At 39.9% G+C, this 26,779-nt stretch overlaps 1 protein-coding gene across 1 annotated transcript in view; it reads left to right on the top strand.

Annotated features, from left to right (window-relative positions):
• Window positions 1-26,779, top strand: part of LOC307267031 (ankyrin-1-like) — a gene marked incomplete at its 5' end in the record, with an annotated part of 107,009 nt that overhangs the window by 48,365 nt on the left and 31,865 nt on the right. The window contains 16 exons of the mRNA XM_080049214.1: window positions 1,999-2,097; window positions 2,420-2,518; window positions 3,195-3,392; window positions 4,079-4,177; window positions 4,467-4,565; window positions 4,668-4,766; window positions 4,994-5,089; window positions 5,490-5,562; window positions 6,006-6,065; window positions 13,392-13,515; window positions 16,348-16,450; window positions 19,127-19,233; window positions 21,807-22,031; window positions 25,073-25,227; window positions 25,758-25,969; window positions 26,250-26,457. Of these exons, the coding sequence (XP_079905340.1) occupies window positions 1,999-2,097; window positions 2,420-2,518; window positions 3,195-3,392; window positions 4,079-4,177; window positions 4,467-4,565; window positions 4,668-4,766; window positions 4,994-5,089; window positions 5,490-5,562; window positions 6,006-6,065; window positions 13,392-13,515; window positions 16,348-16,450; window positions 19,127-19,233; window positions 21,807-22,031; window positions 25,073-25,227; window positions 25,758-25,969; window positions 26,250-26,457 (2,056 nt within the window). The remainder of the gene's footprint in view (window positions 1-1,998; window positions 2,098-2,419; window positions 2,519-3,194; window positions 3,393-4,078; window positions 4,178-4,466; window positions 4,566-4,667; window positions 4,767-4,993; window positions 5,090-5,489; window positions 5,563-6,005; window positions 6,066-13,391; window positions 13,516-16,347; window positions 16,451-19,126; window positions 19,234-21,806; window positions 22,032-25,072; window positions 25,228-25,757; window positions 25,970-26,249; window positions 26,458-26,779) is intronic.

Below are 26,779 nucleotides of genomic sequence, written 5' to 3'. Positions count from 1 at the left end.
GTGTGTGTGCGTGCGTGCCTTTGTTTTCACCAGTCAGGATGTATTTAAATTACATACAAATCGTACAAAGACTCACAGATTACATTCTTGCATGTGTTATTTTCATAAACAGTTGAGTACTACATCCATGTTAGCGTCACTGTGTGAGAAGTTGATGGGATTGTCATTTGTATGTGGTCCAAAAGTATTCAAGATACTATTTAAATGTTAAGTGGATCAACAGAGTACTTGTTGTTCATCCATAGAGGGTTTGAATGTGTGCAGTGGATTTCAGAACGATCACTAAACTCATTAGAATGTATCAACGAGGAACACTAAATGTCTTTCTGACATTTTGTGCCAACCCGTTTAGTAGATGTGGAGATAATTAACAGAATGAATGAAACCTTTGTTTTGAAGCTAGAAATAAATAGTCATAAGATCCCCAAAGCATTAGGATTCATCATGTGGAAGCCTTGAATTCATGTTGTGCAGTTTGTGTAAATGTATGGGTAAAGGGTGGGCGTATGTATGGTATAGTTGCACATTATCCATCACAGTCAATTTGATGTTATTATTATTATGATATTTGTAAATTGTGTTTCATAGTTTTGACATAATCTAACATTCAATACAATGGTTTGTTAAATACATATATTACTTCAGTTGAAATGTCCTGAACAAAATGTGGCTTTGTGCCTAGAGTGGGGAAAGAAATCCTGACTGAGGTTGTCATAAGTCATGCATGAAAGGGGATAGAGCTACGCCGTTAGCATGGCTAACAATGCAAGATGAAAATGTGTGTGAGTTTGTCATACTTTGATACAGTGACTGGCAATTTTCCGATCCATCTGTGGAGACGGAAAAACAATTTGAGGCTTTAGTAATTTCGAATTTTGAGTGTTAGCAGTAGCAGATATCAAACATTGAAGATGCAATATAATTTGTGATGCCACGTGACATAGCACATAACATATTAATGCAGCTTATTGCCTTGGGCATATTTCAGATCATGTATTACATTTTCTTTGTGGATTATTTAAATTAACATTAAAAGGAAAATGAACACAAATGAGGTACTACAATCTTGACATTGCAGCAGGGTAAAATATCACCAAGTTGCAATAATCTAATCTGTTGTGTTTCAGCTTCTGAAATGTGCACGATTTTATATAATTAATTCATCCACTGTCTGCATGGACATGGGTTTATATTGTTGAAATTCAGGAAGGCGGTCCGGATTCGGTCAAGTCCTATTAAGATTATTCACGTCTTTGTTTCCATACAGACACACACACACACACACACACACACACACACACACACACACACACACACACACACACACACACACACACACACACACACACACACACACACAGATCTGGCTCAGTCAAGCCAGAGTTGGGTTTAAACCACAGTCACGGATCAGTGTTGCCTCATCACTGAAGAATCTGATGTAACACACATCCTATCTCCCCCCCCCCCCCTGAGCCCCTTATTTCATCACTTTTGAGCACCAAATAATCAGTTTCTCATGTTATGTCATGACGTAACCCTTCAAATGACTCCACTATTAGTGATTAAACACATATGGTCCCGTAGAGCAGCCATGTATAGAAAATAGGCTGTAAGAGAACTGTACATCTTAAAGGTGGAGTCAGTGATTCTGGAGAATGCAAATCACTTTTCATCAAAATCAGTGAATATCTCCTCTCTATCCATTTACTGTATGTACTGTGTGTGAGCTGGGAAAAAATCCTATGACTAGGCTGTGTACACTCCGCAGCTAGCAACATGCCCTTTTACAGAGCCTAGGATGTTTTTTTCAGCACACAAACAGTACGGACAGGTAGCCAATTGTGAAGAGATATTCACTGACTTTGATTTAAAAAAAATCCAGAATTGCTGATTCCACCTTCAACTGGAGTTTTTTTAACAACCATATGTCACAAGAAGATTCGATTTTGGGGTGAATTAGTTTTGATATATTGTTTCTGTTCCTGTGTGTGTCTCCAGAAGGGCTTCACTCCTTTGCATGTGGCTGCAAAGTACGGGAAGATCGAGGTCGCCAACTTGCTGCTGCAGAAAAACGCTCCGCCAGACGCTAGTGGGAAGGTAATGCATGTTAGAGCACTGGCACTGGTGTGTGAGAGAGACAAAGAGAGAGAGAGAGAGAGAGTGTGTGTGTGTGTGTGTGTGTGTGTGTGTGTGTGTGTGTGTGTGTGTGTGTGTGTGTGTGTGTGTACGTGTGTGTGGGTACGTGTGTGTGTGTGTAAGCTAAGCTCCCACATAAAGAACAGTGCAAAGTAAATTAAAATATGCAACTCACACACGTGCACACTATCACGTTAGCTGTCTACATGCTTATTCCGTAGCAGTATTCTCTCTATCACTCAATAAATATATGTACGTTTGTATTGTGTGTGTGTGTGTTCAGAGTGGACTAACTCCACTGCATGTGGCAGCGCACTATGATAACCAGAAGGTGGCGCTGCTTTTGCTCAACCAGGGAGCCTCCCCGCACGCTGCAGCGAAGGTAAGAGTTAAAGAGTTAACAGTAGTTAATATATCGAATGTTCCTTCAATGCATTAATGCAGCAGAGCCTCTCCCTCTCCCTGTGGCTGGCTTTGGCTCGCAGTGAAAACAGGCTGACCTAGTTTCACTCACCCACATAGCGAAGTTGCCGAGCGAAGCCTTGTGATTGGCTGGTTGGAGGCCCCCCTTTTCCTCTATATAACGGCATCTATCCAGAAATTGAAATTAGCTAGACCTCAATAACTTTTTGTCCATAAAAGAGTATTGAATGAGTAAGTGTTTTAAGGCTATGAACATAGACCTTGCATTTTTTTTTAAAGAAAATATATTAAAGCTGTAGTGCGTAACTTTTTCATATAAATGAATGTCGGTTACATTCAAGGCATCGCCAAACAAGTTGACACAAAGGGTACCTCATGTAGATGCGCCGAATGTGTTGTTGTAATTACTCTGCTTTCCTCATGGGGGAGTTACGCACTATAGCTTTAAGATCCTGATCAGAAACTGTAAAACTCAAAATCTGATTGCACTTAGTATTGGTTTAAATTTAAACTAATCAAGATATCCTTACATTCTGGATCTTGTCTCGACTGTATGTTAGTAGACAACACTGTAAGAATAAATTAACTATCCCTTGAACAAAGCAAACATTCTTCCCCGTTTGCCTCTGCCCCAGAACGGATACACTCCGCTCCACATCGCGGCCAAGAAGAATCAGATGGAGATCACGACCACACTGCTGGAGTACGGAGCCTCCACCAACACAGTCACACGGCAGGGCATCACACCCCTACACCTGGCCTCACAGGAGGGCAACGTGGATATAGTGACGCTGCTACTGGCTCGAGATGCTCCAATCAACACAGGCAACAAGGTACCAGATCTGGATGTAAAATAAAAAATGGTGGTGTGTGTGTGTGTGTGTGTGTGTGTGTGTGTGTGTGTGTGTGACTGTGTGAGAGGCAGACATGGTGCTCATAACATTAGAGTGATATACAGTATACGGGGTGTTTGTATCTATGAACTTGGGTTTATTTGTCTTTAATTGCTTAAAAAGTCTGAATCTAGGCCTTGTTTATTTAGACTTCTTGTATAAAACACCTATAGTAAGTGTTACGTTTCTTTGATGGCAGCCTTATAGCCTCAAAGTTGTTATTTTAAAGGTATGGTGTGTAGAATGTATTGGCAATTTTCAGAACAGACTTGGTAGAAATGGAATATAATATTCACAAGTATGTTTTAATTAGTGTATAAGCTGACAAACTTAACAGCCTTTTTAAAGTTGGTGTTCTGAGGAAATGCACCTGTTGGAACAAAAGAAGAAGTACTATAGAATAAATAACTAAATACATCTTCACCTCATCACTTGATATTGTGGAAAGACTTGAGGCAGTGGTATGATGATGCAATCTTTAGTAACTAGCTTCTTGTCCTTGGAGGCCACCGTAGGTTCTGTAAAATCTCTTAAAGGGAAGGGTTACCAAGGGAGCGTTGCATTCTAGAATCTCACCACTAGATACCTCTATATTAAACCATGTCTCTCTGTCTGTGTGTCTTCAGTCTGGTCTGACCCCGCTCCACCTGGCTGCTCAGGAGGATAAAGTCAACGTTGCCGAGGTCTTAGTCAACCAGGGAGCAACGGTGGACCCCGAGACCAAGGTAATATACAACTAAAGTCTTAAGTGATTATCATTGGAGGCATTTATCAAGCAAATGCAATATATTCAATATTCAGGGGGCGCTCGTTGTGTAGTGGCTAGAGTGCGTGTGGAAGTTTATGAGAGCTCACCAGCACATGCTTGATTATTTTTAAGGACACTTGTCACTCACGCAAATACAAAAGTTTGCACATGGGACATTTGAGCTTAAATTTTTTTTGTCGGAATAGGTAACAATATAAGAGTAAAGATTTTCTATTCTCTGATCATATCTTGCAAATGGTTTTCAGTTGGGATACACTCCTCTCCATGTGGCCTGTCACTATGGCAACGTGAAGATGGTCAACTTCCTGCTGAAGAATCAGGCGAAGGTCAACTCTAAGACCAAGGTAGCCATTTTGTGTCTTCACCATCATCGAATGCAAAATACGTGAATTTTTTATTTGTTGTGTTTTCTGACTCTTCTTCTGTGGTTTTTCCCTCCTGTGCAGAACGGATACACACCTCTCCACCAGGCCGCCCAGCAGGGACACACACACATCATCAACCTGCTGCTGCACAATGGAGCCTCGCCCAACGAACTCACTGTCGTAAGTGCACCAAGACTGACGCTACAGCTAGGCAATTTGCACCCCTTTAGCTTGTCATGTGTTCTTTATATCCAAATCCTACCAAAAATACCAATTATACTAGTCTCAACTTTGGGAATAAGGTGTGAAATAGCTTTGATTTTATTAAAAACTGTCTAAACCATTTTGATTTCCTGATACAAACCAATTACTCACCTCTTTCAATTATTTATTTTTCCTCTGTCCAGAGTGGGAACAGCGCTCTGTCCATTGCCAGGAGGCTTGGATATATCTCTGTAGTGGACACACTCAAAGTGGTCACCGAGGAAACGCTGACTACTCAGGTGTGTGTGTGTGTGTGTGTGTGTGTTTTTAAACTTAATAACTATATGTATGTAAACGGAAATGTATGGTTTCCATATGTTCTCAAATAGCAGGATGATAGGATTATGTTTAAAGATGGGCCTTTAATGGGAATTAAGTTGGAGTCAACGATACTCAAGACTTCACGTTGTGGTAGATTGAAAATAATGAATTTAAACTTGTAGGTTTTACTGAGTTAATTACTATAGAGGAAATATTACTTTTACTACTAATAATTAGTAAAGGCTTTAGTTTAAGACATTTCTTTATTAATAGACTATTATGGTGGTGGACAACATTGCCAGTTGGACTAAAAGAGTCTGTTTCCCATGTTTATTCACCATCAACTCCGTATTAAAAGCATTTTCCTCTGTCCGATAGACGGTGATAGAGAAACACAGGATGAACGTCCCAGAGACCATGAACGAGGTGCTGGACATGTCTGACGATGACGGTAAAAGGCTTCACTTTATAAATTAGTGATGTTTGAGTTTGTTTTACTCTAAATCCATAAATACATCAAAACAGAGCTTCCCCCACACAGCCTGAACTCAAGTCAAGAAATTCTGGAGAGACAGAGAAAGTTTTTCAAATCTTTTGGTCCCTTGGTTTCCAATTTATACATTTTTTACCAAAAAAAATGTTTTTCCAAGAGGGCATTTTTTTTTTTTTTTTTTCAATCATTTTATTTCATCATTTGGCATGTTATTTCCATGGTGACATATCCACCCAGCCATTGAAACTGTGCAGTGATCACTGTGTTGTTTTCTATTCTTTCTCTGCCTATGATTTCGTTATATACTGTAATGTATATGATTTTTCCATATGTTTTGGTGTGGCTTTTTCTTTTTTCATTTTTTTTTCCTCTAACTCATCTCCTCCATCCCATTCACACAGTCTGTAAAGCCAATGTCCCCGAAATGATCACAGAAGACTATATATCTGATGTGGAAGAAGGTACTTTTAACTTTTCATTTTTCATCTTTCTTCATTTTAATTTTTTTGTTTAAAGCCTCTTCTCACTTCATTCTTTCCCCACTTCTTTCATATCATATCTCTTTCTGTATGTCAATACTCTATTCTAAACATTTCCAGTCCCATGTTGTCAAGATATATATGTACTTTTATTTTCTTAACCACTTTATTTTAAAGAATTTTCCATTCGTCAGACAATACATTGACATAAGCTATCATCACAAGGTTTAAGAATATACAGGAAAATTAAGGAAAATTTTAAGTTTTTCTTAAATAGCCTAACAAGATGGATTTGAGTTATAGTATACATTTATTTTTTCCTCTGTACTGCACTGTACATGTGCGATACACAGTTCTGTACTTCAGTCCTTTCAGCTGCTGCTTCACCCTTCAACTCTCTCACACTGCGTCATTGTAAAACGTTTCTTATTTTCATGTATCAAAATGCTCGGAATATGTCTTTTTCCCTCTGGTTGCCATGACAACTGTCTGCATATGGCATTGTGGAGTGTGTAACCAGATCCCTTTTCACGGTGTTGAGTAGACGACACACACACACACACACACACACACACACACACACACACACACACACACACACACACACACACACACACACACACACACACACACACACACACACACACACACACACTCTCACACTCACACACACACTCACACACACACTCGACCCTTTGTTATCTTGAGGCTTGTCAGTGACGCTTCCATTGTCATTTCACACATTTGGGGCCAATGCAAACAAGACAGTGTCAGCTGCTGGAGTGTGTGTGTGTGTGTGTGTGTGTGTGTGTGTATTTGCTTTGTGTAGCTATGCCTTTTCTCATGGTCTCTTGTGTTGCTTGGAAGTGACTGAGCTTGAACTCCACACTGATAATATTCCAGATTAGATGCAGAGAAAAAATTGATATTTTGAGATTTTTCAATCAATAGGTTATTTCATTTATGCGCGGGTCAGCTAGTGTCTGCCATACTCTGCCCTCCGGTGATTCAGCTAAACAGGCTGCATGCATTGATGGTAAAGAAATGTAGGGGCGTGCATTTAGGTCATCACATGTTCCTAGCTTTGTTAGTGTTACAGCTGCTAAATGTCATCAGCATACATGGATATTCCATCATAACAGTATGCCTTGAACTTGACCTCTTTCTTATTGTGATGCAACTTCCACTGTGCAGTGGATTGTGGGTAGAACAGCCATACAATTATGTAGTACGACATCCGGGTATTTTTTTTTGGTGGATTTATTTGACGTCATGTATTGGGACAACCTAAATGTTTTTTTCTGGCATACTAAATAGCATAGCAGTAGGAGGTATGGCTATTGGAACTCTTAGGCTTTGTGATTATTTCAAGGTGGTTTGACATAAAAATATTATAGATTTTCAATTTGGTCTTAAAGATATGATATAATATTGATCTCTATATAGAATGATCTGTCCCATGAATGATGGCTCTTTGCCTGAATATTAGGTAAATTAATTTGGAGTGTTTTTTGCACACTTGCAGTGGATGGGGAGACGAATAAAAAGATGAAAGAAAAAAGAAAAACAGCATTTCATGCATATGCGGCCCTTTTTATATGCTATCCCTGCATGCATGATTTTGAAAAAATATTAAAAACATTCCGAAAGGTTGCAAAAGAAAATGGCTGAAGGTGATTTTCTGCTTTGTCTAAACAGAGATGGATGTTGGAAATATCTGCATCAACTATTCCTGTAAGTTCAATAACCGGTGACGTCGCTGTGACTAACTTACTAATAACTACGCTGAAGTGATGATGGCACTAAAACCTATCTACAGTATCTCACAAAAGTGAGTACACCCCTAACATTTCTTCAAATATTTCATTATATCTTTCCATGCGACAACACTGAATAAATGACACTTTGATACAATGTCAAGTAGTCAGTGTACAGCTTGTATAACAGTGTAAATTTACTGTCCCCTCAAAATAACTCGACACACAGCCATTAATGTCTAAACTGTTGGCAACAAAAGTGAGTACACCCCTAAGAAAAAATGTCCAAATTGGGCCCAAAGTGTCAATATTTTGTTTTGCCATCATTATTTTCTATCACTGCCTTAACCCTCTTGGGCATGTAGTTCACTAGAGCTTCACAGGTTGCAACTGGAACCCTCTTCTACCCATTCATGACGACATCAAGGAGCTGGTGGATATTAGAGTCCTTGCGCTCCTCCATCTCCCGTTTGAGGATGCCCCAAAGATGCTCAATAGGGTTTAAGACTGGAGACATGCTTGGCCAGTCCATAACCTTTACCCTCAGCTTCTTTAGCAAGCCAGTGGTCGTTCGGAGGTGTGTTTGGGGTCGTTATCATGTTGCAGTACTGCCCTGCGGCCCAGTTTATGAAGGGAGGGGATCATGCTCTGCTTCAGTATGTCACAGTACATGTTAGAATTCAATGAACTGTAGATCCCCAGTGCTGGCAGCACTCATGCAGCCCCAGACCATGACACTCCAAACACCATGCTTGACTCTAGGCAAGACACACTTGTCTTTGTACTCCTCACCTGGTTGCCGCTCCACACTCTTAACACCATCTGAACCAAATAAATGTATTTTGGTCTCATCAGACCACAGGACATGGTTGCAGTAATCCATGTCTGTTAAGTAAGTAAGCCGTAGTCTGTTTGTCTTCAGCAAAACTTTTTGTGGGGTTTCTTGTGCATCATCTTTAGAATAGGCTTCCTTCTGGGATGACAGCCATGCAGACCAGTATGATGCAGAGTGCGGCGTATGGTCTGAGCACTGACAGGTTGACCCCCCACCCCTTCAAGCCCTTCAGCAATGCTGGCAGCACTCATACGTCTATTTTCCAAAGCCAACCTCTGTGTACGACGCTGACCACGTGCACTCAACCTTCGTAAACTGGGCCGCAGGGTGGTATTGCAACATGATAACGACCCCAAACACACCTCCAAGATGACCAGTGGCTTGCTAAAAAAGCTGAGGGTAAAGGTTATGGCCTGGCCAAGCATGTCTCCAGACCTAAACCCTATTGAGCATCTTTGGGGCATCCTCAAACAGAAGGTGGAGGAGCGCAAGGTCTTTAATATCCACCAGCTCTGTGATGCTGTCATAAATGGGTGGAAGAGGGTTCCAGTTGCAACCTGTGAAGCTCTAGTGAACTACATGCCCAAGAGGGTTAAGGCAGTGCTGGAAAATAATGGTGGCCACACAAAATATTTACACTTTGGGCCCGATTTGTAAATTTTTTCTAAGGGGTGTACTCACTTTTGTTGCCAGCAGTTTAGACATTAATGGCTGTGTGTCGAGTTATTTTGAGGGGACAGTAAATTTACACTGTTATACAAGCTGTACACTGACTACTTTACATTGTATCAAAGTGTCATTTCTTCAGTGTTGTCCCATGGAAAGATATAATGAAAAATGTGAAGAAATGTAAGGGGTGTACTCACTTTTGTGAGATACTGTATATATATTTATTCATTTGCATGGTTGACCGTAGCACCCTGTGTGTGTGTGTTGTTGTTTTGGTTGTAGAGTTTTTTTTAGAGTGTCCCTCTTTCATTCCTGATCTAAAAATATAGGAAGTGAAACTGTAGGTATGCAGATACACACACATGCACACGCACGCACGCAAACACACACACACACACACACACACACACACACACACACACACACACACACACACACACACACACACACACACACACACACACACGCACACGCTGCACATACCAGAAGTGAAACAGCAATGATTAACATCTCCAATAACACACACATAGTCCAGGATCTAAATCAGGAAAAGGCACAATCCCTGTGTGGTCTTTTTGCTAATCTGCGGTGGGATTTCCACAAAGTTTTTCCATGCTTGTCAAGTGAATTAATATTTTGTCAGTGAAGATATAAAGGCTGAATCATAAGTTATTGTATTAATAAGTTTAATAACACAGTTACCAGATGTTAGTTCATAATGGAAGCCAAGTTTTTCTGATTTTTTCCCCCAACAATTGATTTAGTTAATCATCTGTTTCCAGTGATTAGAGGCAAAGATCCAAAATTGGTGACATGTTTTTCATCCTTGGCTCCCTCATGCCTTTTGACATTTCAGATCCTAAATATAACACTTTCTATTTAGAGAAATAGAAGCAGCGCCATAGTGAAGAAGAGGGACAAGCTCATTTGTCAAATAGCGACTGATCAATGAACTGTAACTAAGTTTTAATAGTCTCCATTCACACCTGAACATTCTTAGCTTTCCTTATGAGAACTTGAGAGTAAAATGGATTCTGAATAATTTCACTATAGTCACTTTAGAAGGGACATGTTGTGGAAGCATATTGCGTTGTAAGGTAGTGGTTTGATTGGACTTACATCTTGAAATGTCAACTTTATTATCGCCCTTCTGACAAAATTTTCAATATTTGGACTTCATTCTCAAAATGCAAAATAAAATAAAACTCCCTCCTCTTATTTTTTTCCCCTTAATGTCTACCCTAATGCTCTATAGTACGTATTACATATTGAGTTACATAGAATGGGTCTTACCAGATCTCTGCAGCCCTTATCATCTCTGCTTGAGCTTATTTACTTCATTCCACATTCGCCGCTTCAAGCATACTACATCCACATCTTTCACTGCACTGTCTGGGGTCAAATTGCATTGTGGGTAATGTAGGCACCAGGTTTTGAAAAAGATGAAAAAATGTGTGGAATGTGAAAGACAATCTCTGGTTCTGCATATTGTTCTACAGTGAGTCAATGATGTAAATAAAGTTCAATGATATATCAGTGGAGTAAATACTCAAAAATAAATGTAAAAGAGCAAAATTAAAGATGGAAAAATATAAATAAGTTGAATGTACTTATATGTAACAATATGCTGGATATTGCAGCCTGCTAAATCATATTGTGAAAAAGTTAATCTAAAATAACAAGATCTATCCTGTACATTTATTAAATAAGATATGTAGATTTATAAATGCTAATTTAGTATCTACATGTATGTGTCGGTCACCAGCGACCACTGTATTCTGCATCACTTTAATGCGCTGCTGTAATTGGTTGGTTTGAAGACATGGTTCATATCAGTCACAGTTTGATAAATTGGAATCCAAATTTTCCCAAAGCTCTGAATATGATGTCGACAACAGATGTGTATTTCACAGCATTTCTCTCACACTTTGTCAACTTTAATCTGTCGATTGTGCAAACTTTCACAGTGCATTAAACTGACTTGCCCCCCTAAAAAAACACTTGGAAACAGCTGTTAGATGCTGTGAATATTATTATTTGTCTTTGCAAGAGTAGTTTACACTTAAAGACATCAGTTTCCGATAGCTACATGCAGACAAATACTGTTATGTCAGCCCCAGCTGGGATATATTTTCCGGAATTTGCAAAGTTATGAATTACTGCAATCGTTGATACTTGTAAGTTGTTGTACAAATAATTTGATACACGTAAAAAGCTGAAAAGAAAAAGGCATTGTATAAATAAACCAGTTAGTAATAAAGTAAGGATATAGCCTACATTTTACTGTACACACTGCCTAAGGTAAAGTTTGGTTTGTTAGTTCTAGTTAGACAACTTAGTCAGATGAGCCACACACACACCCACTTACTATTTCTGTCCTGCAGTGAGCTCTAGAGGTGTCTGTTCCCACACACACACACACACACACACAGTGGATAATCCTTGAGCAGGGAGGTGGGTAGGCGGGAGAAAGCCGATCTGTTTGTGTGAAAGAGAGATAGACAGTGTGTGCAAGAGGAGAGCGCGGCAGGGAGTTGAAGGGAGTTTACGAGTTGGAAAGAAAAAAAAAGTTTAGTTAGTAAATCCTGCAGCCTGGACTGAATGAAGTGCTTCAAAGCTGGGGGTGAGTTTGGGCTGGATAGGCATGGAGCTTTTTTGCAGGTTGAATGTGATATGGGGTTCCGGTGAATGAGCTGGAATGTCGCCAGATGGGGTCTATAAAGTGTGTGTGTGTGTGTGTGTGTGTGTGTGTGTGTGTGTGTGTGTGTGTGTGTGTGTGTGTGAGGGAGAAAGTTTAAAGGGGGGAGGGGTGCTGTAGTGTAGCAACAGGGGACAGGAGGGTGTGTGTGTGAGTGTGTGTGTGTGACTGGGGGGTGCTTTGTGGGCTGATGGAATTCCTTCCTTTTTCTTTCTCTTTTCGTTTCTCCGCCTGCATGCACTTGCTCCCCCTCTCAATTCCACCAATCTCCTCCCATCTCTCTTTCAACTGCTGCGGTCACCGGTTCATCAGTGTAGGATAGGCTACATAGGACCTACAGTACACCTCTGAGCCAGGGAATATAGCATGCTGCTAACTCTTGTCCTGCTAGGCTTGTAACGTATGTTTCAACTTTTTAACAACTTCTTTTAATAGCTCGAAGGATTTGTTTGCTGTGGCATGGAATTCTGTGTTTTATTTGACCTTAACTAGAAACAAGTGTCTGTGCCTCTTTGAAATTAGCTCAAAACTATAGCAACTTAACTTTATTTTGATGTGAAACTGCTGCTACTGCTGACTAAACTCATCTGACAGCAGCACTGTTTGTTGTTTGCCAGCGTTACTGTTAACATTTTTGCGAGGGCTGAGGACAACATAGCCTTTCAGTGACAGCAAGGTTTTTGTGTTTTGTGTTTTGTGTGTTGGTTTGTTGGAACTGGAAAAAGGCCTCCGGGCAGAGAGGCTGCATTGATTTTGTCTGTATACAAGAGCTCTTCTCTTCTGGTCTGCATGCACCATGACAAAAACAAAGTACACAGAAAAAGTAGACAAAATGTTATTATTGCATTCCTAGATGTACCCACTTATCAGCAATGTTGTTGGGTTTATCGTCATCATGGGGAAATTTGGCTTGGGCACAGGGCATAATTGCTTCATTAAAACATTCTTCATACAGAGTACAACCAAAACCCAAAATGAACATTTGAACGTCAACAACACATGCAATAAGTTAGTGTGTTAAAGTGCACTCTGCTGCATTGAATAGAAATGTACAGTGTAAAGGGATAAAGTCAAAGAGAGTGTTAATATTTGTATTGCACATTGTCCTTATTGCACTAGAACCTAGTGGACCTCAGATAAAGCATGATGTGTGTACAGCTCAGGTTAAGTTATGGAGTGAGTCAGTTGAGAGCGTAACTAGTTAGTTCTCTGCACACTTAGTTCTGTTATGGGAAAAAAAAGTGATCTTACTGAACATTTTAACATTATGTCAATTTAACTGCCAACAAGGACAATTCTTGCTTTCTTCCCATAACCTTTCTCCGTCCCTGTGTGTGTGTGTTTTCTAGGTGATGATGCGATGACGGGGGACACAGACAAATACCTGGCCCCCCAGGACCTGAGAGAGCTGGGGGATGACTCGCTGCCTCAGGAGGGCTACATGGGCTTCAGTGTGGGGGCCCGTTCACAGAGGTATGACACACACACACACACACACACACACACACACACACACACACACACACACACACACACACCCGATAATTGTCAATATTATGAAGATGACTATGTTTTTTAAGGGGGAAATGATGTGGTATTTTGATTTAAATCATCAAATAATGAGGGTCTGCTGCTTGTTGTCCCATATGCCAGTCTCAAAACAAAGGGAGAGTGTTCTTTTGAAGTAGCAGCTCCTACACTTTGGAATGTTGTCCCATTGGATTTAAGATCTGAAGATCTTGCTTTTACTTAACATGTTGTTTCTATATTTATGTATTTTTTTTAATGAGTTGTTCTGGTGTTCTGTATTTCAGCTGATTAATGCATTTATTGTTTGATGCTCTGGTCTTTGTTAAAATATTTTTTAGCATTTGTTGTGAAGCACAAATCTTAAAAAAAAGTATTATTATCATATTATCCAGTAAGATGACAGTGAGGCTTTACATTATTGTAACCCCTGACCAGCCACACACACACACACACACACACACACACACACACACACACACACACACACACACACACACACAGAAATTGTTCCCTCCTCTCCAGTGGGAGGTCACCGCTCACTGTCTCAGGCCGTTGAACTTTTTGTTCACACAAAAAATATTGACGTTTGTGTGACCCGCTGACGAGGAGGGAGGGGACCTATTGAATATCTGAGGGCTGACACACATGGACACTGCGCCACAGGAAATGAGAAACATGTTTGATTTGATTCAATGGCCCTGAGCCCTGGGTTACATCAACACCCACTGTTTGAATGGGTTTGTGTGTGTGTGTGTGTGTGTGTGTGTGTGTGTGTGTGTGTGTGTGTGTGTGTGTGTGTGTGTGTGTGTGTGTGTGTGTGTGTGTGTGTGTGTGTGTGTGTGTGTGTGTGTGTGTGTGTGTGTGTGTGTGTGTGTGTGTGTGTGTGTGTGTGTGTGTGTGTGTGTGTGAGAGAGAGTGTGTGTGAGTGAGATCACCCTCAAGCTTAGAATTGGTCTAACAAATTGCTGCCGGTTTGCTGTGTGAATGGGTTTTCCAATCCATTCCAGTTCAATTAATTCAGGAAGTTGCATTTATGTTATGTACGGGTTTATTTTCAAGGCCATATTTTTTTTTTATACATTCAATGGCCCTAATGTGCCAACATAGAAATGTGTCTAAAGGATCTTTAATAGAAGCCAGGCAAAGGCTTTGATATTACTTTTAAAATAAGAAGTTTATAAGTTATTTAGTTATAAATTAGACGTATGCTTCAATGCAGCACCTTGCACCATTCTACCAACCTGCTTCTGGCTGCTTCTCTCTGTCCACTCCTCTGTTTGTTCATGATCTTCTATTCTCTCCTTCATGTCCGTTTCTTAATGTTAGTCCCAAAGTCAGGTAAGACTTTAGGCATGACCAGGTCTCCCTAATCCCCTGAAACCCCTACCCAACCCCACCCAACCCTGGCCCCTTGTATGTCACCCTTCCCCTGACACCCCCAGACTCCAGTCCCTATCAATACCATGGTCCAATGTAATACATATGTACGTGTATGTTCGACTACTAACGTAATGATTTTGATATGGTTTTTGTATGTTAACATCAGCCACTGTTGTGTGTAACTGTTGTTCACTTTGTGTGATCTTTACGTCCGATTTCTTACTTTCAGCTGCTGTGTTCCCTTGCTTGTATATAGGAAATAGCCTGTCGTGTTTTGATTTTGATTTTGTGTTTTCGACTGTGGTGACAGCATCATTTATTAATGGCTGGGGTTTTTGAGGTGGAGCTTTTTTGCATCTTTTTGGTTTTCTGTGTGGAGTGTTCGTTCACTGAGCTTCCAGGGACCTGAACTGATATATCTGAAGGCAATAAGCTGTTGTTGCATTCATCAGTTAAGGGTCAAAATAGTTTACCACAAATCACGGACAGTGTAGACTAATCTCACTGTATATGCTGTGAAAGCAGTAAGGTATGTAATTGTTGAGAAATGGGACAGGAACAGTAATCTTTTTTTTTTAAATTACATTTTAATATGGATTTATAATCAAAATATGAAATAGCAGCTATATTATCTCTACATCATGACTGCCCATGCCATCTGCCTGCTCAACTTTCATTTGCTATTCCACTTCACTCGTGCTTGTAGGGCATTCAAAATCGATGCTGGTAGGTCTGAACAGCCCAATTGCTAAAACTGAAGATAGTTAAAGTGGCTACGAAGAACTTTCCGTTTTTGTTGATTCTAGCACCCCTTTTGGACAAAACCAGTATTGTTGTCATCCAAGGGTGTGCCGGCGGCACATGCATTTGTTTATTAAATAACGCTGTTTCATTAACATTTGAAAGTTCCTCGTAGTCTATTTTAAAAAAGCTGTAGGTATAGACAAAAAAGGGACTTAACCAAACTACCTTTATTTCCTTTACACTGTACATTCACCCTCCAACAGCTGGCACTGACATCTGCATTTGCATCTGAATTTCTACAGAACTTAGCTTCTCAAGATGTTTTATTATCAACCTTTTACACAACAGTCATTTCTTTCTAGCTCTGAATATTGTCTTGGAACACACAGGGAACTTGAATTCCTTCACAGAGAACCGAGTGCTCCTTCTTACCTGGTTGTTGTTATTGTTGTTGTCACTGGTGACATACAGTGAGGGTTCCTGGAAGCTGCATGCATTTAATGTGTTTATGTTTGTTTTTTCTGTTCACTTTCATTCACCCCCCTTCCATCCAACCCTCCTCCTCCCCCCCCCCCCCCTCCCTTCCCCTCTCCACCATTGTGACTGTTGTCTTGGTAATCCGTGACTTCTCCTACGGCAACCACAACCAAGCCTGCGTTCCTTCAGTTCTGATAGGTCCAACACGCTGAACCGGAGCTCCTTCACGCGCGACAGCATGATGATAGAGGAGATGCTGGCGCCCAATAAGGAGATGGTACGTACCTGTATAGACACTGACACGGACATTAAGGTGCACAGGCTTTGTGTGTCTTTTTTTGTCTCTCTGTGTTCTCTTGCTTCTCTCTCTCTGTCTGTCTGTCTGTCTGTCTGTCTGTCTGTCTGTCTGTCTGTCCGTCTGTCCATCTCTCTCTCTGTCTGTCTCTATCTTTATCTCTATCTCTCTCTCTCTCATTCAGGAATTATGTCGTGAACTCTACAACCTGTGACACAGCTCTATCTCTGTCTATGTGCAAAGCTGTGTTGTTGGTGCAGTGCCAAGAAGCCAAGTCTATATTCACCAATCCTCTTACACCTCAGTTGGTGTTGTCACAATTGCGACCAATCCCGTTACATTTTACTAAAAGGGACGAATCAGATTAGAGATCAGTGCCGAGGGATCACTGTGATGTCACACTTTCTTTGCACTTAGAGTGAAGTGTGAATTCAGAGAAAACTTACTGGAGAATACGTCCCAAGAGCCAAAAGACAGTATGAGACCTCTACCAGTAAGTGTGCCAGCAGTAGACTTTAGTTTAAAAAAATATATACTGTATATATTGAATCAGAGTTTTATTTACAGGTGTTACTCGTAAAATGTGTAATTTTTTTATTTTGGTCATTTAATTCAACAAGTGAAACCTTCATATACTCTAGATTCATTACACAGAAAGTGAAATATTTCAGGCCTTTGTTTGTTTAAAGTTTCTTATTAAGGCTTACAGCTCATGAAAAATAATCACTTTTTAAACTAAATTACTGAAATAAATGAACTTTTCCATGATATTCACATTTTTGGAGATGCACCTGTAATTAATTACTTAACAAAGATTATTTTTGTAAGACAAGTGCAAATGGATTTCTTCCCAACTATTCATCATCTTTGGATATTGGCTTAGAGAGTATCATCAATTCGTGATTTAGAGTGAATGTTTGGCTGCAGCCTCTTGGCTATGTAGTGGGAGTAGTTTGTTAATATGCAGCACTTGCTTTTACCCTCCAAACAAAATAGCTTAACTGGAAGTTTGCCCGCCATTAGAACCACCAGACAAAATCGATAGTGCATTTAGATAGGGCTCTATATCGTTAGGACATTCGCAGTGTCATCGCCAGTGTGTTAACTGAGTTTTGCTCCCGATACCAAACATATCTTGGCTCCTTATAGGGACTATAAACATATTTTTTGATAAATGCTCAAACATTATACAACTGTTATCGAGTGGGTGTAGTCCTTACCTTGACCAGTAAACAGAGTTTTATATGTAAAAATATTGAAATACCAGTTTAGCTCAACACAAACACCTCAGAGAAATTAATATATTTGAACATTTAAATTTGAAAGCACTGAGAAAAAGGTTTTGGTCAAAGTCTTGCTGTGTCTTCATCAGCTACACAAGAAACTTTATTTAGGAGTCCGGATATCCTCTTGAATGCGTAACATTTTGTATAACAGCCAGTGCTGCTGCGACTGTACAATGTGCGGTAATTTGAAGAGTCCTCACATTCACAGATTATACTTGTGAATGTACCAGCTGCTACATAACAGCTTGTTCTCCTCCTCACGCTGCTCCAGATGCTCTGTAAGGAAAGGTCTTTCATTGTAGAGAAACACAACAAGGTAGATGTTATACGTCATTATGTTAGTGCATGTGGGAATATGTCCTTCAGACTTGAATACCATGCCTTATACTGTTATTAGTATAATTTTTTTTTGGTTCAGTTATGCCATCACCAGAGCATGCATTCATTCATCATTTCCATAAAAGTAAAATTTCATTTCACAATGCAGCATAAACAGTGTCAGCATTCTCCTCATGTCAGTGCTCTGTTAACATATCGGAGCCTCTTAAGAATAGACATCTAGCATCAATAATGTTTAATACTAGACCTTGTGATCCTCTAATGGACACAAAGACATTATTATCATATAGTGACTACATCTAATCACTGTTTACGACATTGGTAGATGTTTAGTTTTTGGAGTTTGAAGGCATCTGAGGTCTATTTCTGTCCGTAAAGCAGTTACTTTTAAGTTAAAGGTCCATTATATTTGCATTCTCTCAATGACAGTCTCCAATGTTTAGACATCTTTAACTTTTTTATGTCAACATTTTTGCAAGTGGTAGTGTATGGATATGCAGCTAGAAAGTAACTGGGTTTGTTGTGTTGTTAAGTCATGGCTCACTGCTTGTCCTTGATCGGAAACTGCAGTTCAAGAGACACACACTCATCTTTAATGAGAGCAGATTTATGTGTCAGTTCTTGTGTGTCCTCATTCCGGATGACCTCGTGCAAATTTTCCCAATGGGCCATCAGGGAATTATAATGTTATATTGACAGATACTTTTACAAGGTTTTCTTGTTGGAGATTCAGTGTACGTGACACTGATGTTAAGAGTTGAGCCTCCATCAACACAAGCTGCATTTTCTTAATTTATTTCCTTTTTTCTTGGTTATTTAAATGCATGGCTTCACGACAAAAGTTGACAAAAGCTTTGTATTATGATCTCATTTCTGTTCACTGTGCAATTACAGATTTATATTTAACACTCATTCAGATTAGAAGCACACATGTATGCGTCTTTATTTTCTTCAAGACCACTCTCATGCACAAGAACACACTCACACTCACACACTCTTCCCATTATAACCGGCCTTGTGGTCTCTTCCGCAGCACTTGGCGGTGGCCAAGGACTCTGACAACGACTCCCTGAGGAGATACAGCTGGACTGCAGACGCTCTGGATAACGTCAACCTGGTCTCCTCTCCAATACACTCCGGGTAAGAACCTTTGAAAGGGATGAGTGGATAAATACAGGAGGGAAGAGGGTGAAAGGAGATCAGGGACAATGTTAACCATCATCTAACAATGATAGAATAGAATACAATATCATGTCATTGTATCATTAAAAAACGTACAACCAAAATCCAGAGTGCTACTCCTGTAAGGTGCCACAAGTTAAAACCACATTCTCCACACATTTGTTCATACATTCCACACAATTATAAATAGATAAATATAGTAGTTAAAAACTTCACTAAGAAATTGCACATTAAAAGTTGGTGGCACAAGGATGAAGGGAATATATGACAGAGTAAGGAAAGTCAGAAAATGTGCTGATGTGTTTTCAGCTTTTAGACCTAAAGAGAAATCTGAGGTGTGAATAAGAATGAGACCATACGTGTGTTTGTCTGTGTGTCTGTCTACCCGTTATGTTTCCTCTGTCTGTCCTTCTTGCCGATTCTCTCTTTCCCATGTGCTTTCCCCTCCAAGGAAACAGCTCGTAGGTCCTCCCTGCAGCAGTTTCTCTTCCGCCTCTCTCAGTGTCCGTCCTTTTTTTTTACAAAGAAATTGTAAAAATAATCTATTAGCTAACGTTAAACATCCCTCATTTCCGTAATTACTGTGCATTGTTCCAAATGTGTATTAGAACATACGGAAATGAAGGTGCTGTAATTTAAAGCAAAAGTTTGTCATGGGAAATACTCGTATTCCCTTTCTGGTAGAGAGTAAGATGAGAAGATTGACACCACTCTTGTGTATGTCTGGTTAATAAAATTAAGAGAAAATGAAGCTACAGCCAGGAGCCCCTTAGCTTAGTTTAGCTAAAACCCTGGAAGCAGTGGAAACAGCTAGCCTCTCTCTGTTTAAAAGTGTTTTATTTGTACAAGAAGGAGGGGGTCTGCAGTCGAAGTTTTTGTAGTGAAACAGATATTCGGCTGTTTATGTTCTGCCTACGAAAGGGATCACTGCACTGCCTGTCAATGAAACAAGTTTGTACTTTAATAGTCGCTTAGACTTTGAGTCCATAGAAATTAATGGGACGCCATTTTTTGACATGAGAGTGGGGTCCCGAATTTTCCCAAAATGTCAGACTGTTCCTTTAAAGGCCTTCTCTGGTAAACATCTTCTCAGTGGTTTATATTTTCCAATGACAAATCTCTGTTGTTGACCTGTCACTCCTGCGTTGCCTTGTCTTCCATCCTGCAGTTTTTCCTCTCCGCTCCCGCAGTACGACAGCAGGTGATTGACTGTGATTGGTCGAAATCCTCTTTTATCACCACCACTACTTCCTTGTTTGAGTTACTTTTTTTTTTTTCATTTCCGGTGACATCACAATCACACCCTCTCCCTCTATGTGCTCTCATAACATCTGTGTTTTGATCTCCTCACGTGTGAAACTGTTGTTGCTACACAGATTTTGACATGAAGTGGTTTGGATTTTTTCTCACCATCTATGTTTATTTCTTTTGTTTGGAGGAGATCTTCATGAGTGTCTAACTGATGTGAATGAGTTTGCGTCCCAATAACCTGACAGAATGTGACTTTGCAGAGATTTGAATGACATGGACTTAAAATACAGCTAGATCTGAGTATTTTTAAATTTTTCACCGGCAAGTTACTTTGGACTGATCAGTTCAAATAGTTTTGGCCAAAAAGTTGCAGTAATTTGCAACTACAGATAATATATTTTTTAGTCTGTGTATTTTATAGTCTGTACGTCAATCTTGACATTTACTTGATACTTAATTTACTTTTAAATTGATTAATTTATGCAAAATTACATTTATATTCACACCATATTTTCAACAGCTACATACAAACTAACACGACATCTCTTTCACCAAATTGCATGGTGTGGATGTGTGTGTTTGTGTGTGTGTGTGTGTGTGTGTGTGTTTGAATTATGTGATTTCCTTCTTTAATTCAAAGTGAGTTACACACTGAAACAACATGACCTTCTAATGGATGAAACTGGAGACTCCTGTGTTTGCCTCTTGGCTAATTTCACAGCGTATTAATCAACGCAAAAATAATTGAGCATTTTAATATAATCTGTTGCTCTACAAGTTGTTTATAGCAACAATCAATACATCTTATTCAAGTATGAAAGATTATTCTTATAGGACTATTAATTTGCTTGGAATTACTTTTGCAAAATTGTGACATCTTCTTACCAAAGCTGGTGTTCTTCCAAATATTGACACATTTTAAAGCTCAGCCGTTGCAAACACAGAACAACTCCAGACTCCTTTGCTCACCCTACTCTCTTAATCAGTCTTCTCTTTCCCTCACACTTATTTCCACGTGTGTTTTGAAGATCACAGCATGAGAAAGGACCTCACCTCAACAACTAAAGCTCTTCTCTCTTTCCATCAATACTGTTGTTTAACTCATTTGTATTTTTACCTCTTATTCCATTCCTTCTCTACACCCTCTATCTCTCTGGATATTTCTATTTCTCCCACATATATTTCTTTCTTATTTCTTACTTCCCTTGTCTTTACATTCTCTGCTTCTTTCACTCTCTCCTCTCCTCCTTTATTCTACCTTTTTTCCGCTCTCTTAACAGGTTCCTGGTCAGCTTTATGGTCGATGCGAGGGGCGGGTCTATGCGCGGAAGTCGTCATAACGGAATGCGCATCATCATCCCGCCCAGGAAGTGCACAGCGCCGACCAGAATCACCTGCCGATTGGCCAAGAGACACAAACTGGCCACGCCCCCTCCCATGGTGGAGGGAGAAGGCCTCGCCAGTCGGCTGGTCGAGGTCGGGCCGGCAGGAGCTCAGTTCCTCGGGTAAGGTTCCTTTTATTTCTATTTTATTTATTTTTAAACCCCATCGATCATGTTGCAGTTTACTTAAAGGTCACATATTATGCTCATTTTCAGGTTCAAAATTGTTATTTGGATATTCATGGTGTGGTGACCAAAAAAAACATTATATTTCTCACAGTGCGGTTGCTTAATCTCCTCTTTTCAGCCTTGGTCTGAAACACTCCATTTTAGAGCCTGTCTATTTAAGTCCTGCCTTCCATAAAGCCCAGTCTGATCTGATTGGCCCTGAATATAACTTGCAGTTTGAATCCAACTGGCAGTTAGATTCAGGTGTATCTGAGGGTGTGGCATATCACAGGTGGAGGTGGTGCTAAGTTAGGTTGGTAATGGGGGGGGGGGGGGTGGCTTCTCACCTTATGACGTCATAAGGGGAGAGAAATCTGACTGGTGTTTTTGGACACAGGTTTTTAGATAGAGAAAAAAAGAGATGGTTGTTGGGAGTCTCTAGACTAGACACAATAGGGACCCATATTCATGTTGAAACAACCATGAAATAGTGCATTTTGCATAATAGGTGACCTTTAACTGCTTATTTTTCTCCACCCTTGTTGGGTTACTTGACATCTCCTTCCTTCCGCTTCTTGCCATCGCCATTCCCAGCCATTTGCGTTTATATTTGTAAGTGTGAATGTGTTTGAATACATATCAAATGGTCAAATTACCTGCTGTTTAATTTGCTGTTTTAGTGTGATTGTTGTTGTATGCGCGTTTGCCCCGTTGGCCAAGGTCAAGTCAACATCACTAGCGGATGTAAATGGTGTAAAAGTGTAGAAGATTGTGAAAGGGAGAAAGGCAAAGTTAAAACGTGCTCATGTTTCTACTTTATGTCGGGCCGAACAACGCCCTTTAACTGTGGTATAATGAGCACATTCCACAGCCTGTCGTGAGCTATTGCTTAAGTGTTTACTTCATATTTTAATGGTATATTTTTAAGAGGAAGTATATATGCTGTACACAGGCTTTTTTGGCTTCCCTTCAGACAAACAATAAGCTCATTATCTTCCGTTAGCAGCGCATTCCATCACCATTAGACATAACCAATACAGCAGTGTGCTCAAAGCGACCATTAACTGGGATAATGTGTGCGAGAAGTTTCCATTACTGATGGGTACTGGAAAGAAGAAATGCAATTATCACTGATTTAAAACTAGATGTCGGTGGTATTGTGTGCTTTCACTGACTTTCCGAGTGTGTCTTATGTGTATATGTGTGTGTGGGTCTGGTGTGTATGTGTTTCATTATCTTGTGGCCGCAGTAAACTACATCTTCCCAGAAAGCTGCCAGCCCTTAATGAAGGCGAGAGCCTGGTTAGTCCAGTGCTACAGCTGGGACCGTGTGGAACTAGATTTGCTGGGTAGGAACCAAACGTAGCATCCCAAGCTCCCTCCGCGAGGCTGAATCATGCTGATGGATATGATTATTTTAAACCATCTCTCTTGATTTGTTAGGATACAGCATTACTATTATATGGCCTCCATGTAGTTTTGGGAAGAAATCAATGAAATAGTAAGGCTTTCTGAATATTTTTGAAGGAAAAACAACTAGTTATTATGTAGGCTACTTACACTTATACTGTAGTTACTTGGAAGATGGGTCCACCACAGCAAAGTGGATTTGTTTTCATCCATAATGACTTACAAGAAAGAGACATACGTATTATAAAGTTTTGATATTTAATATATTCGTAAAAATTCTTCCTAAAACTACACAAAAGAGCTTTAAATCCATGATGGTTCCTTTACAGCCACTTTCATTTAGAGACCATTGTATTTTTTTATTATTTCAGAAGCTTTTATTGGGCTTCTGATGTCACAGAGAGTAAAAGGTTTTGATTGGCTGTTTGGACTGGACTGCGCTTGTTGGGCATGAGCCTTTTCCTCCTCAAGCCGAGCATCATCCCGCTTCCCATGACCGCTCTTACTTTACGCCACCATTTTTAAGATCAGTTTTTATGTCATCCCTCAGTAGTTTTTTTTATGCAATACATTTGGTAGAAATAGTTTGGCTTGGAGTTGTACCAATCCAGATTGCATTAACACCGGGGCAGTGTTGACCGCAAGATTTCTTTGCAAAGTGTAAAGGTGTTCATACCATGAAATAGAAACAATTTATTTTCCTATGAAACTTCAGGCCTACAGCTCAACCAATAGCCAGGCCTATTTCCTTACACTGCTGCAGTGTCAGAGTGAAACTTTAACGCAAAATGTTTACATAAAACAGTGAAAGCAGAGATATTTGGGTTATTCAAGGCTGGCAATCATATCATTTGTTAATATTAAAGTTATTCAATCTCAATGTGTTTGTCTGAAGTTCTGTCCAACCTCCACTGTCTGTAAGGAGTGACATTAGCTTAGCTGTGTTGATGAAACACAGCTGAAATGATGTGCCTGCCTTTGATTTAAATAATCAAACCCTGGGGAATGTTCTTTAAAAATAGTTAATCTGGTGCCTTTACACTGAGTTTTTTCTGTTCTACTCTGAGTGACTGAGAACATAGAAAATAAATAGTTCTCAGGGTATGTTCATCCTTCTCCTGTGTTGCTACCTCATGCCTTGTTTTTGAATAAGGGCTGTGCAGCTTTCTCCTCATACCATCTCATATGTCTCGTCAATGTCAAGCCGAGCTATGACATGTGCATTTTGAATGTCCCATCAAACTGCAGCACGGCCAAACGCTCATCATACAGAGAAACTACAGTGTCATCAGCATATCATTCAAACCTGTGTCCAGTATGCTTTGTCCTTCTATGTTCCTTATTCATGTTTCACTTCATGTGTACAATTAAAAAAATATAGTACAAACTCCATCTTAATTGGTCTAATTGAATTGTCTGCATATGCCTAAAGAGAAGCATATATTCTCCAGTCTAGGCTAGGTCATGTTTTAAGTTGAATTATATCGTTTTGGTTTATTTACTTCCTTTTTTTCTGGGTCATTTCGGTTGTAGATTAATAAAATAAGATTTAATTGACCCATGTTTCTATGACATGTCCTTCAACAGGCCTGTGATAGTGGAGATCCCTCACTTTGGCTCCATGCGCGGCCAGGAGAGAGAGCTGATCCTCCTGCGCAGCGAGAACGGAGAATCCTGGAAGGAACACGTGTACGACTACAAGACAGAAGACCTCAACCAGCTCCTAAGTGGGATGGATGAAGGTAGGGCACATGACTTGACCTTTTCTTCCTTTGTTTCATGGCATCCTGGCAGGTTTAAATATCTAGAGACACTCTCTTCAAAGTCATGATACTCATTACCAAACTGTGTTAATGTGCTGAAAAAGGAAACAATTTCTTTGATACTAAAAATCTATTCTGATGTCAAATTTCACAGTTCATCAACACGAGGTATTTTGTAGTATATGCACACAAACTCAAACTGTATTAAAACTGTTTGATTCTCAAAAGTTGGATTTTTAACCTTGATATTTCAACATAATTCTCAGAATTATCCTCTTACAGCATGTTATAAATGAACATAGAGAATATATATTTCTGTTAGTTGAAAAGTTAGACAGCCCCGGGGTTAAATTGGCACAATCTGTGTTCTGTTATCAACCTTAGCCAGATCCACTCTAATACATCATAAGGTCTTGTGCTAGTATAACGACCGGGCTGTTTCTGCAGGTCTGGAACAAGTAACTTATTCATAATATGAATATATAATTTCTGTGTTTTCTTCCCTGTAGAACTGGACAGTCCCGAGGAGCTGGAGAGGAAGAGAATCTGCCGCATCATCACCAAGGACTTCCCACAATACTTTGCTGTTGTGTCCCGAATCCGGCAGGAGACCAATCACATGGGACCAGAGGGCGGGACTCTGAACAGCCGCAGCGTCCCATTGGTCCAAGCCTCCTTCCCTGAGGGGGCGCTAACCAAGAAGATCAAAGTTGGACTTCAGGTGAGATTTCAGCAAACATTTGTGATTTGTCTGTTGGTCTGTTCTGTGCTCGTTACATACTGTATATTGCATGTAGGTAAACAAAGCTAGACAATTATTATTTTTAAGTTTTCAAAATGGCAAATACGGAAAAAGATACTGTACATTGATATAAACCACCATTCCTATACTTTCCCCCTTCCCCTCCCCTACAAGGTCTACTTACACATAAGAACATAGACAACTACACACAAATGAACACACACTTCACTGATTGGTTGTTCCCTCTTTTCTCTCTCAGGCCCAGCCGGTTCCTGACGACAGCGTGAAAAAAATCCTTGGTAACCGAGCAACCTTCAGCCCCATCGTTACCGTGGAGCCCAGAAGAAGGAAGTTCCACAAGCCAATCACCATGACGATCCCAATCCCGCCTCTCTCAGGGGAGGGGCTTACCAACGGCTACAAGGGAGACAGCACGCCATGTCTGCGCCTCCTCTGTAGCATCACAGGTGTGTGTGTGAGGGGTAGTATTTTTATACTACTTTTATTCTATTTTGTCAGTAACAATTTCAGTTGAAGATTTTATTTTTTTAGTAGGGATATTATGTCTTTCATGGGGATGTTTAACAGTTAAAACATGGTTAAAATGTAATCTTGAGATGTCCTCTTCATTTGAAATTGTCATAACATGGAACTAATCTTGATTTAACTTTTTATCATAAAAAAACAAATTGCCAAATCTCACGTAATTTTTTTATTTTTCAACCTATAACTAGAGTAGAGTTTCACATACATTCACATCGAAAGTGTTCAGACCAGGGTATTTGATTA

Source organism: Ammodytes marinus (assembly GCF_949987685.1).
Source record: "Ammodytes marinus genome assembly, chromosome: 20".
NCBI lineage: Eukaryota > Metazoa > Chordata > Actinopteri > Uranoscopiformes > Ammodytidae > Ammodytes > Ammodytes marinus.
This window is presented reverse-complemented; position numbering and strand designations above follow the sequence as displayed.